This window comes from Elephantulus edwardii, unplaced genomic scaffold, assembly GCF_000299155.1.
Source record: "Elephantulus edwardii isolate Elephantulus edwardi_28Jun2011 unplaced genomic scaffold, EleEdw1.0 scaffold00003, whole genome shotgun sequence".
Lineage (NCBI taxonomy): Eukaryota > Metazoa > Chordata > Mammalia > Macroscelidea > Macroscelididae > Elephantulus > Elephantulus edwardii.
The window spans coordinates 28,506,836-28,520,750 of NW_006399753.1; the positions used below are offsets into that span (position 1 = coordinate 28,506,836).

The 13,915-nt window shown below is 36.6% G+C and overlaps 1 protein-coding gene across 1 annotated transcript in view; it reads left to right on the plus strand.

The window, feature by feature from the left end:
- Positions 1-13,915, plus strand: part of COBLL1 (cordon-bleu WH2 repeat protein-like 1) — a 75,635-nt gene that overhangs the window by 7,672 nt on the left and 54,048 nt on the right. The window contains exon 2 of the mRNA XM_006879484.1: positions 8,538-8,620. Coding sequence (XP_006879546.1) covers positions 8,538-8,620 — 83 coding nt within the window. The remainder of the gene's footprint in view (positions 1-8,537; positions 8,621-13,915) is intronic.

A 13,915-nucleotide genomic window follows, 5' to 3' on the forward strand; every position in this document is an offset into this window, starting at 1 on the left:
GTTGAGCTCTTGGTGGTTCTACCTGGGGATATTATCAAATCAACTACTGTTCATGGCAGGTATGCTGGAGCAAAAGAAATAGCAGGCGCTCTTTTTCTTCTGCTGTTAAAACCCTATGGGTTATATATCTTGATATTCTCTAATGAAAGAATTCCTTCCTTACTCAAGAATCTGTTTTGGTAAATGCTGAACATTTGCCCCTACCATTGTTTTAATAACCATCCTGTGAATTTCACAGTTCCAGTTAAGGTGACTGTAAAAGTTTTAGAAATATTTTAAAAATTCACTTAATCACTTTAAAAAAAAACAAACCCAAAGGCTTGTTCAAGGGTCAAGGTCATCAGTCATGTTGATTTTCTAAATCACAGCAAACCAGTGATTAGCAAGAAAACCCTTTCTCTTCCTTCTAAAAATATTATTTTGCTCCTTTGAATTTAATTTTGCAGAAATTTCTTTCTAACAAGTCTTAAACTGTGATACTCTTTTGTTAATCAAAGATTAATTTGTAAAAGAATTAGTATAATTTAAAAAAATTATTAAATGAAGTAATGAAAATGTAAACTAATTAAGTGGCAATGTAAGCCCAGTAAGTGATGATACATGATTTTGGACATTGATATTTTTAGTAACTGCATAAAAATTGGGAATAGGCAATAAACCTGAGTGTAATTTTCCATTCATTTTGGAGTGGAAAGTTACATGGATTATGTACTTGATCTTGTTCTAACTTTCACCTTCATTTGACCATATGTTATCACAAGTCTTATTTCAGAAGTTTAAGCTGTTTTGACCAGTGTAGTGTGTGTATGTGTGTTTATATAGATAACAAAGTAAGGTGTTTTGAAAGTATTATCTGGTTTTGTCTAGAAGAAACTCATTTTTTAAATCAAACTTTTTAAATCAAGACCTATAATAAAAATTATATGCATTCACACATTATTAAAAGTAGGAAAAATTGGCTTTAGCAAATGAGACAAAGTATTAAATAGAAGCAAATGAGACAAAGTATTAAATAGAAGTTGAGGTTTCTCATTCAGTTTCTATAGAATGCAATTTTATAGATCATGCATTGGATCCAGTTTATGAGGCTGAGAGATAGGTCACCAACCTTGGTGGGCTTCTTTCTGCCACATTTGGGTGAGGAACATCTTGTTAATTAGGCCTGATCTTCTAGACTGATCTAACTAGACTGTGATCTTCAATTCTAGAAAGAATAACCTGATTAAAAAAAATTAACAATTAGTTGAGAAATTTCACAGTAAAGGGAACCAAATAAAAGCATTTTCTAGATCCTCACTGTTTTTTTTTTCTCTGATCATATATCTGTGCGGCTTTCCTTGTTCTCCAGGTTGGTAGAATCTCCTCACTTCAAAACTGTTTCAGTATTCAAATGCTAGCTTGCTACTTTATACATAGTCTTGCTTTTTTCTCTTCCCCAAACCTTGCAAACTTTATTTTTCTTTATTTGCAATTATACTATCTTTTAAAATCACTTTATTGTGGCAGCAGATAATAAAATCAAATGTTTGACAATACACCATTCTTTAATGATTGACTTTCAATGGCATTAGCTACATATTCAATAACCATCATTATCTGTTTCTTAAGCTTTCCGATATCACTAATAGAAACTCTATGATTCCTAAAAAAATGATTTATAAGAAAATATTTCTACTTCCTCCATTCTTTCTCATATCCAATACTACCTGCTGACTTACCCTTGATATTAGCTCATATATGTCAGAGTAAAAGTGTTCTTCTCCATGGAATACATAATAAAGCTGATTTTCATTAGTAGATGCATCATTAAGTATTCTATTATATCTTTAGATGGACTCAAACATCCAAACTTTCATTTAGCAGTGAATCCCATTAACCATTTTCACCACACAGGGACTCTCTCATCTCGTAGCCACTAATAGTCTCTCAATTTACCTCTGTCATTAAATGGAATGACTGGGGAGCTTTGGTAACCTAGTAGCAAGAAGCTGTGCTTTAACCCCAAAGGCACACAGTTGAATCCACCAGCTACTCTGTGGGAGAAGGATGGATAATCTCCTGTGTAATTTACTGCCTCTGAAAACCATTAGAGGGTCAGCTAAAGGTTGGTTCCAACTTGACAGCACAAAACAACAATCTTTTTTAAAAAATTTTTATTTTATTCATTTCAGTGAACATTTACAGAGATTTTGGATTTCCATTGTTGCACTTTTTTTCTCCCCTCCCACTCCACTCCCACCCCCACCCCCAGTTCGCTCTTTTCCTTGAAAAGCAAAAGAAAAACCCCTTCGTTGGTATACAATACCCCGTGCACATCCCCACCCCCACCCCGTGTGTACTCCACTCTGCAACCCTCATTCCGAATTCTTATGATAATCACAATGCCCTAAAATATATCCCTCATTGGCTTCAATGCAGTATACATAATTTATCCAGTTTTTCTGTCTTACCCCCACCCTGATGTCAGCCTCATTCTACAAAAGTGGCATCATACAGCATTTGTCCTTTTGTGACAGATATTTCACTCGCATAATGTCCTCCAGGGTCACCCATTTTGAATAATATTGCATGAGTTCCTTGGTTTTCAATGCAGCCATGCACAATCCTTTAAACTTTTCATGCTCCCTTTTGATTGAATTTGTTTTTCCCTTTATTAATTCTAACATGCCTGCATTAGAAGTTGCTTTCTTCCATATCTAATTTCAATTTGGCCTCGGTCATTTCCAATACATTTGTACTTACAAAAGACCTTTGACTTTTCTTGCCTTAACCTTTCAGCAGTTCCCTAAAGTCCCTAAATATTGGTAATTTTCCATAAATTTAGGGTTATTTTGTTCTGCCAGCTGTTGCTGAATTGCTGATCTCCATAATTATAAAAATATATCACAACTACATTGTTAGGATTGAATAGGATACCCTATGATATCTTATGCTATCTAGAGTTACATGAAATCCTATCAGAACTGGCTCCTGTTGTTTCCTCCATTTTCTGTTTACCCACCATCCTCAGATTAATCTGGCTGTAGCCTTTCTTTCCATTATGTCTGAAAAATTGTATGGACAGCAATTCAACACCAAGTTAAGGAAGTTTGAACCACTAAGCCTGGTGATTGAGACACCTCATTCCCGTTTCTTCTTAAACTAAGTACACTTTTCCTTCACTGCTTGCCTTTGTGTATCTTAAGCTTTAGCACAAGACTCCTTTTCTACAGAATCTACTTTTTAAAAATATCCTTGCTTCTAGGGAAGTTGGCCACCTGAACTGCTACACTGCCCACATTTTCTCCAGTTACCTTGCATAAGCTCAAGTGACACCTTTCCTATAAAGTCTCTCTAATCATTCTAGAAGCAACTATTTGCTCTTTTCCAAACAAATAACCACTTACGATTGTTATGTATTGTCCTATACTATGATGTATAATGTTGTTGTTGTGTACTGTTGGGTCGGAACCAACCCACAGTTGACCCTCTGGCAGGTATTCAGAGGTGGTTAATCACACAGGAGGAGATTGTCCATTCTTCTGCAGAGCAGCTGGTGGATATATAATAAATCCTAAAACTTATAAAGGTGTCTTTCCTCTTCTTCAGAATATTTAGTAGAGCAACTTATTAGAATGTCATTAATCACTTATGGCTGTTGAACTGGAACTCATAGCAGACCCTCTACTGTCTCCAGGGCTGTGTGTTGCATGGGAGAAGATTTCCTGTCTTTCCCCTGCAGAGCAGCTGGTGATTTTGAACTGCTAGAGTAGACTGGCCTTTGGATTAGCAGCACATCTCACTGTGGACTGTACCACAGCTTTCTTCTTATAATATTGTTGTTTGTTGTTTGGTGCCGTCGAGTCATAGATGACTAATAGTGACCCTATGAACAAAAGGCCTGAGCACTGTTCGTTTCCAGAGGCAAGCCATTTTGGAAGTGGATGCCGCTCCTGCTTCAAGGCTTGTTTTAGTCGGGAAGCTCCAGGCAACACACTGTCCACCAGGGGTACCCATTACCATGTTTGGCACATCAGTGTCCCAGTGTTCAGCATCACAGCAACCACGAGTTACCTCTGTTCAGCAATGCACAGAAGAATGTTTGACAGGAAAACAATATGAACCTGGCCTGAGGGCCCCAGATTAAAAAATTGCCTACCTTCAGCTTGGTAGCATAACTTTCTGTCCACTAGGCCAACGTATTTTTATTGAAATTAATAGTATCTAAAACTCATGTAGACAGCAGTACCAACTGAAATGTAGAATTTGAAGAGGCATTGGGATGGGATCCAGTGGCTTCCCAGCACCTTTGGAAGAAAGATACTGCCTCCAGGTAGGGAAGAAGACAAGGATGCCTATTATGGGAATTCCCTAAGCAATTTTAATTTTTTTTCCCTAAGGTGAAATTTTTTTTTTGAAGGTAGGCTTTTTTTGCTATCAATACTTTATAGAGTTTAGGTATAGGAACTTTTATTCCAATAGTTGTATCATTCAGGATGACTCAGTTTCATTATATGATTATTCCTCACAATTATTTCATTAGCCAGCATTTTGCATTTATGACAACTGTTATAAAAACTATCTGGCAGTAACATAATAAATGAAAGCCAAGGTGCTAGACAAGAGTAACACTGGCTTGGATGCTTAAGTTTTATGTGTCAGTTTGGCTAGGCCTTGATTCTCCATCATTTGGCAGTTATAAAATTGTATAATGTGACAGGTACATGATGCAGTTTGACAGTTATGGAATGATAATGATTTGACAATTAATAATTAAAATAGTAACTATTGCATTAATAACATTAATGCAAAAATGTAGCATGCTATACTTTGTGATCTTATGATCATACTCTTAATATCATGCTGAGCTTTGGTAATATCAGCTTTTGGAAGCTCACCATCTAAGCAGATGAGGAGTGGCTGTACATGTTTATGGTTAAAAGTAGTATGTGATTCTGCATATCGTAGTTTAGAAGTTTGAGTCTAAATATCTTAGGAGCATGATTACAGGTATCTTAATGTCACAAGCCCTACTGTCGGTCTCATTGTAGTTTTTTGTTTGTTTACTTGCTTTTTAAATTTAACAACAGAGATAATTTTTCCAAATAGGAAGCTATCTTGTTTTTTCTGCAAAATGTTAAATGCCTAAATGTGAGGATTCCTAGTAACAATGGTGACTTGAGTTTCTTCACACCTAGATTAATGTAAAATAAATAGAAAAGGATATTTCAACAGAATACTGTAGGTATTTGATGACCCACTAGCAAAATATAATTAAAAAAAAATAAGGTTTTCTTCCATGAAGCAGAGTTCCATATGTCATTCTCAAGGAACCCTAATATATTTTTTTTTTTTTTATTTTTTACGTGTGTACCATCAAATCGGATCTGACTGTTCCTCCTTCTTCAGCAGAGCATCTGGTGGATTTGAACCTTGCACCTCTGGGATTGCAGTGCAGTTTCCTGCCACTAGGCCACCAGAGCTCGCCGGAACCCTAATATATTTTTAGTCTAGCTCCTTTTAATTTGTCTTAATATTCTGTATCTGCTGCGTTTATTGACTTAATTTTACACATTGATTTTGGTGAAGAATAGAGTGTCAATGTTACACAGATGTAAATATTTAGAAAATTTACTCATCTGCTTAACTTTTTGGGATTTTTTTAAATGTACTTTCAGGGAATATTTTTAGGGTGTCCTCTTTTTAAAACAGCTCATGCAGAGGTACGTTCAGAATGTTCATTTGTCAGGGTGTGAGCATACAGCATTATCTTCAGAAGAATGTATTTTCACTTTGATTTTCATCAAAGAACTCATTCATATTAGAAAACTCAATAAGGTTGGAGGTAGTAATGGACTTTATACTCCTGCGAAAAGGAAAACCTTGTTTTCTTGAATTAGGCTGGTTGTTTTCTTTTGGCCAAACAAATCTTTCCACACAGAGCTTAACTGTCAACTTTTTTCCTTTTTCTATTCTTTTACATTAACCAAGTCCTGAAGAAATACAAATCTCCATTGTTACTATGACCCTCACATTTAGGCAGCTAATAATTTATAGACAAAGAGTATAGTTTCCTATTTGAAAAATTCTTTCTTTGTTAAATTTAAAAAGCAAACAAACAATGGGCCAGTAGTACCTGTGGCATTTAAAATATATTTCTAATCTCTTTGGGAAAATATTTCAGTCTCCTGCCATGTGATTAATTGCCTCTGAAAACCCACCGGATGATCAGCTATAGGTTGATTCCAACTCTGCAATATGTAATAACAACAACAATAATCTCTTTAGAGATTTAAAGTCACCGTTTCTTTACCGCCTTGCCTTTGTGAGCCCTTCCCTGAAGTCTCAGACTTTTTTTTTTTAATCTTCAACAATCAACCTCAGTGGTACCAGCAGCCGGGAAATCATGAGATCTATTGCTTTGGGAAAGTCTGCAATTAGGGACCTCTCCAAAACACCAAAGAACAGTGATGTCAGTTTGAAGCTTAAAGTGTACCTGATTCAGGACATGGTCTTCTCAGTCACCTGCTACACATCAGAGAGCTGGACAATGACTAAGGATAACAGAAAAATAATTGCCTTTGAGTTGTGCTGGAGAAGGGTACTGAATATCCTATGGACTGCCAATAGAACTAACAGGTCCTGGAAAAGGTGCAGCCAGAGCGCTCCCTGGAGGAAAAGATGATAATGCTTCACCTTTCATACTTTCAACATCTAGCTAGGCAAGGTTGATCTTTGGAAAGGGACGTCGTGTTTGGGAAGATGGATGGTCAATGAAGGAGAGGAAGGCCCCCAATTGCAGGTTTCAGGTTGGCTGTTCATAGGGTTCCTATGAGTTGTACTCAACTCAACATCACCTAACAACAACAACAGCACTATGGATTTTTTAGTAGTATTGTTGTGTGCCTTAGAGTCAGACCCAACCCAGAGCTGACCCACCAGTGGATTTTCAGAGGCAGTAAATTGTATGAGAGGAGATTGCTCATCCTTTTCCCATAGAGCAGCTGGTGGATTCAATCCGTGTGCCTTTGAGATGGTAATGCAGCTTCTTACTATAGGCCATCAGAATTCCCTGATGATTTTAGGGAAGGAAAAAGGGAAGTATTTTCATTTCTATATAATATACTATTTATTGCCACAAAAAAGGTGTGTGCACATGTATGTACACACACATGCATTTTTTTAAAAAGCAGTATTTGTCTTCTGAAAGTGATCATTAAGGATGCAGTTGGTAAAGGCAGGCTGCCTGGGAGCTCTTCTCCTCAGAAAAGATCAGAAGCATCAAATTATATGTCAGTACTTGAAAAAGTTATGTTTAGGAAAATGAGCTTAAGCACAGTATCTGTTACATATGTGACAAAGAACAAGCAAAATCTGAGGGTGAATGTACATCCAACTCCTTGTCTTATGCTCAGATATATCACTCACCAATTAAATTTTCATTTCTTCTTCAGCCCATCAACTCAGCCAACACAGTTCATCACTGTTAAGTTACGACCCACTCCTAGTTGACCAGCAGGTTTTCAGAGGCTCTAAATCACAGGAGGGAGAATACCCAATCCTTCCCTTGTAGCAGCCAGTAGATTAGCACATTTTTACTTTTGAGTTGGCTGTACAGCTCGTTCTCCACAGCCACCTCTAGTCTATAGCATTCTCTGTAGGTGAGCACACTTTCTGTCCTAAGTAGAAGAAATTAAAGTAAGATTGTTTTATGCTGAGTAAAATATCTCAGCCACAAAAGGATAAGTACTGCATAAGATCATTGTTCTAAAACAGTATGATGGAGTGGGGGAAGTAGTAGGAAAAGAATGGATATATCATGAACACTGTAGTGGAATAGGTGAAGGGCAGGTCAGTCTGAAAGGAATGGATGGTTAGACATGTGTATGACAGTTATCAATCTGAAACAGGAGGACACTGCTTACTTACAGATTGAATTGGGGGTTAGGGAAATATGTATGTATACATGAATGAAAAGTCTATTTTTAAAAAGTCCATTTATAACAGGGTAATTTTGTTGTTTTACTCTTAACCCTTCCATAAGTAGGGGTTGACAATGATTCAAGCCAATTTGAACATACCATGAGTGAAAACACAAATAAAGAAAGCGCAGACCTGGAAGTTAAATGCCTTAAGCTCTTTGATTGGCTTTCTTGCTAGTATGAGTTCAAGCAAGTAGCTGCACCCCTCTGAGTCTTACCTAAAAATTACCTCAGAACTTGTTGCACAAGACTTGTGTCCTGATTTGCCTGTCCTGGTAGTAGTAATAGGAAGCTGAGGGGAAGCCCTCAGTTTTATCTAGACAGCATGAGTCAGGGAAACTATTTAGAACATTTTACATGGAGGACAGTGCCACCTATTGGGGAAAAAAGTAGATTCTACCCTTACAAGATAATACTGCTAATCATTTTTGTTAAGAACAATTCTATAGATCTTATCATAATTTCAAAGTTTACACACTGTGTTTACTGAAAACATTAAACATGTATATCTGATAGACTAAGAAATATTGTTGCAAATAAATGTCATAATATAAATCCTCTTAAATTGTGGTTTAGGTACATATTCGCTTACAGCTTAAAATAAAAGTTGTAATTTTAACCATAAAGAATTTAAAGGTGACAATACTAAATGCTAAATGGTTAGTTTTTAACTGAGGTCTCAAAAGATCTTACCTGTATTCTTCATACCACTGACATAGGAGTGTGTTGGTCTCTGGCTAGTTGGGACCCCATAAAACACAGATGATGTGGGTGCTCTGTTTTGAGAATGCCGTCCTTGTCTCTTCTGCTGGCATCTAAACCTAACCACAATTCTATCAATTACAATTGAAACATTTATAAGTTTTATTGATAAGTATTATTCATTATATATTATATATACACATTATATTATGTATATATTCATTATACTTTGTGAAAAGTTAGCAAATATATATGTAGGCAAAATAAAAACCAAAACCTTGTAGTAACTTAGTTACAAAACTAGTAACTTCTTATAGGAGGAGATTGCCCATTGACTTCCTATGGAGGAGCTGGTGGGTTGTTAGATTGTAGTAACTACTGATCTTTTGCTATAAAATCTTTTACACATGCAAACAAACCTTGGTGTATAACCTTCTGTACACATACACACAGAGTTTTGTGCACATATATACCTTTGAATGCAGATTTTATTTTTTTTAATCAGCATGATATATAGTACCTAATGTCTTACAGCATGCTTTACTTAATAAATTCTAACTTTCATGCCAGTAAAATATATCTTATACATTGTCCATATTTGAATTATTCCAATTGCAGTGTAAAATGTATATATTTAATTTCATTTGCTCTTAGATCACAATTCTTATAAATGGGAATTATAATTAGCCTTTACTAAGAACAATTTCTGTCTCTATTAAATTTAAGAATTCCTGTCAATATAGTGCTGATAGCCTGACCTGTTATTATTTTCAAACCTTGTGTGTTAACATTTTCAATAAGCATTTTCAATCTTGAGATGGTTTGTCTTATGTATTTTGTTCACATTATTTCATATACACAGGCACAGTTACAGGGTTTTATTTCATTCCTGAGCTGCTTATTGAGCTAGATAAGCTAGCGTTAAGATGGTTAAGCAGCATTTATATCTTCATATTATCAATAACACTTAATAGGTTGTTGGTGTACATTTATAAGGGAAAGCTAGAACCAATTCAACTCAACTCGATTTGAGGGTTTTATTACAAATGCGTAAATCCATTGTTACACACTGGGCTAGATTTAAAGAATTAAAATGGGAACCTTTTTAGGCACATAGATCAACTACTTAATGAATACTTGAAATCTGTCTGTTCTTAGTACAAATTGTCATCAAGTAAACACTGTTTCCTAGGCCAATTCCTGTTATACTTATTATCCCATAACAGTTGTTATCATTAGCCTTTCCATCAGATGTCCTAGTTGGATGAAAAATTAATGTAGTCACTCTGTTATAAGTGACTTTATTTAAATACCCTTCAGGTCCCTCTCATTGTTGTGGAATTGGAACTGACTCAGAGCTGACCTTAGGCTTCCGGGGCTGTAAATCACACAAAGCGGATTGGGCAGCTTTCTCCTTGTAGCTATTAGTGTGTTGGAAGCAGTGGGGAAGTGCTGGCTGTATGACATACATATCCCTGTGGACTCTACCACCTGGGCTGCTTACCCACCTTCATTGTTGCTGCATGTGAGCAAGTCAGAACCAGTTCTTAATTGACCCTGACGGAGGATTTCAGAGGCAGTAAATAGCATAGGAGCATTGCCCATTAGGAAACTCACATAGGCAGTGATCTGGAAGCTCAGTTATAGGTTATGGTGAACCTGTATTTTTACTCTATAATCAAATCTTTAAAGTACTTAAAAACACAAGTCTTATCAAATACGGAAGATAGTACAAGTGGCAGCATTACCTCTGAAATGTAATATGAATGCTGAGCCACCAGTGAACACAAGGATAATTTAGTAATGACGCCTAACAATGACATAAAGGGGCAGCAGATAATTGTGTCCTATTCCAAACCATATACCCTAATCTGAATCTTTGTATTACCTTGAGGAAAATGTAGCCAAAGGGATACTGGTTTAAAAGGAAATCCTAATTCTTACTGTCCCCTAGATTCTAGTTCAGCATAATTTAGCCACAGAGCATTTCTATCATACATTTCTTCATTCTTAAAGTAGTTTATCTCTGGGGATGGCTAAAGGTACAAATAAGATAATAGGCATGAAAACAGTATGAAGAATTTTTTTAAACATAGAAAAGCACATACATATGGTATAATAGTCATTTTAAAGAAAGAAAAAAACCCTTTTAAAAAGCCATGTTCTCCAGGAAATCACGGTCTTATAAGAGAAAAAGAAGTAAATAAAAAAGAAATATGTAAATAATTAATGCAAAGCAGATTCTAAGTAATATTTTCTAAAAAATGCAAAATGGTATGGTAATAGAGGGAAAAGACATTGATTGTAATTTGACTGAGAAAGGACTGGCCATGCTAAGCCAATCCTTTTCAGTTTGTGTTGGGTTTCAGGTAGATCAGGCTGCCTGCCAGTGTGTTTCCTCCTTAGCAGCAGCAGGACAAGCATCCTTCCTGTGGTGATCTCGTGGTCAGACCTGCTTGCCAACTGCTGTCAGACAACGTCAGTGCAGAATAATTATCTCCAAACCAAAATTGTTATCTTTGGCAAGAAGAATTTAAATCTGAGATGGATAATTCTTTACCAACTGTATTCAAGGAATAATTTCATGTTCTGTTATATTAATTAATCCCTGCAGCAGCTGCATCGCATGTTGTTGTTGGGTGCTGTCGTTGACTCATAAGCAGTCCTGTGAACAACAGATCTAAACCTTACCCTATCCTGCACTTCCTTAAGATCTCCACGATGCTCAAACCTGTTGTTCCAGTTAATGTGTCAGTCTATCTTGTTGGAGGTCTTCCTCTCTCTGACCTTCCACCTTTCCCCGCGTCATGTCTTTTTCTTAGAAATAGCCCCTCCTGACAATATACCCAAAGTATGTACTGACTATCCCATGAACTGCCTCAAGAGTCAACAACTCTTGGAGGAAGGGCAACCAGAGGGCTCCTTAGAGGCAAGGGTGGTGAAACTTCATATCTCCATTGAAGAGAGCTTGCTTAAGAATTAATAATATCAGTGTTATTTATTCTTTGCTTTTAAAGATGATTTTTGAGACTTCAGTGAAATACTGTAAACTTTCAGTTATGAAAAGTAGCTTAGAGACCTTTATGTATCTCCCAGTTCTTAGGTAAAGAGACAGAACATGACTACTAGTCAGAGTTATGGATAAAAAAAAAAAAAAGGTATGGTGAAAGGGTGCAACCCTGGCTCACAATTTACCTGATTTAAAATCATTTAGTATCCCCTTGTTCTTTCTGAATAATTACTTCTTCGTTTAGTAGAGGTTCCACTAAAGCACAATTAAGTGCGCTTTTTTTTCTTTAAACATTCAGAGCACAGGTCTTAAGCCTTTGTACTACTTAATTAACTCTGCCTTGAATGTTCTTCCCCCAGATATACCATCTATTTCTATTGCTGTGTTTGAATTAGGACATTATTAAGTCTTCTTATCTTTCCCTCATCATAGCCTTTATCACTCAACATAAATGATATATTTTATTTATTTATTCTCTGTGTTTCTATGCATGATAGCATGCATTAAAATCAGCTGGAGGGTTTGTAAAAAGTTGCTATCCCTAGATTTTTTTGGTTCTCTGGTTTAGACTCAAAATTGAGAGGTTGCCTTTCGATCAATTCCAAGGAGACACTGATTCCCTTGCTCAGTGGAGCACATCTTGACTTGTGGGATGATGGAATAAGAGAATAAAACTGTAAAGAAGTTCTATAATTTTATTTGCCTATCAGTAAGCTTTTTATTAGGAAACTAATATTATGACTTTATATAGATAGTATTGTTCTATGTGTCTGACTTGGCACCAACTCATAGCTGACCCTCAAGAGAGTTTTCAGAATAAAGAACTTGCACAGGAGGGAATTTCCCATCCTTCTCCAATGGAGTAGCTGATGGATTTGAATCACATATCATCACTCTAGTGAGCATAGCATCATTCTTTGCTATGAAACCTAGCATCTGAAACCTTTTCTATGAATCCCACCAGTTGCTCCACAGGAGAAGGAGAGGCAAACTCCAGTGCAATTAACTTGACTCTGAAAACCCACCAGAGGGTCAGCTATGGGTTGGTTCCAACTTGATGGTACACAACAATACCATAAAACCTAGCATACTGTAAAGATTCAAGATGAACAAATAGATTTAAGGAATTGTTATAATATTCTTGGCCTCTTATTCATCCATTTTGGTGTTTTGTTTTGTTTTTTAAATTTTCCTAATTTAGGTAAGGTGTTGCAGGTTGATTCTTTGTTCTTTTGGTTGTTAGATGCTGTCACATTGGTGTGACTCATAGTGAGTGTATGAACAACAGACTTAAAGCCTGTCCTATCCTGTGCCATCCTTATCGTCCCTGAGAAACTTGCTTCAGTGTTTTGGAGAGAGACACTATGTTTCCTGTCTGCTAGTACCAAAGGTGTTGATTATTGATTCAACAAGATGAAATAATTGGCAATTTCAGCACTTGGAGAACATCTATCATGATGTTGCCTATTGGTCTAGTGGTGATGAGTCTCATCTTCTTGATGCTGGGGTGTAATCCATAATGAAGGCATAATGATCTCCTGCAGCAAGTGTTTCAAGTCTTTCTCTGGGAGAACCTGCAGAAGATCCCGGGCAGCAAACAGGAAGGCAGCCAAGTTGCCTGCCAAGAAGCCCTCAGACCTACTGGCAAGCACCAGTACCAAAAATCCAGCTGAACCACTGTCCATGCCAATACCCTTATCTAGGACCCCATCCTGCCAGCTCACCAAGGGCCTCAGCTGGGCCCAGAAAAGGGCTTCCTATGCCATGATATTTATTTATTACTTGCTGTTAGAGGTACACCATTTATCTGTCACTTCATTATATTGAGGAATGATGTCTTAGATGTGTTCATGCTTGCCTGTTTATCGTTTTCTCTTATTAGTACTGCAGTTTGTTGTCCTGGTGTAACTTGTGGGTTGCTGTGATACTGGAAGTTATGCCACCAATGTTTCAGTTGTCAGAAAGGTCCCTCATCATGGGCAGATTGCAGCAAAGCTCCTTGATTAAAAAAATACTAGGAAGAAGGATTGGTCCACTCTTTTTGCATTTATGTAGACATTCATTGCCTAATCCTTTTCAACTGTATTTATTGACATAGAAAAAGATACCATTTCCAAAATGAGAGTTGATATATGGGATCAAATTGCTCTCACAGAAGACTATATTGTAAAAAAAACCAAAAGCCCAAACTTGAATAAGACCATTATGCTAATCTCCCTTTGGGTGAAGCTTGAAATGTACT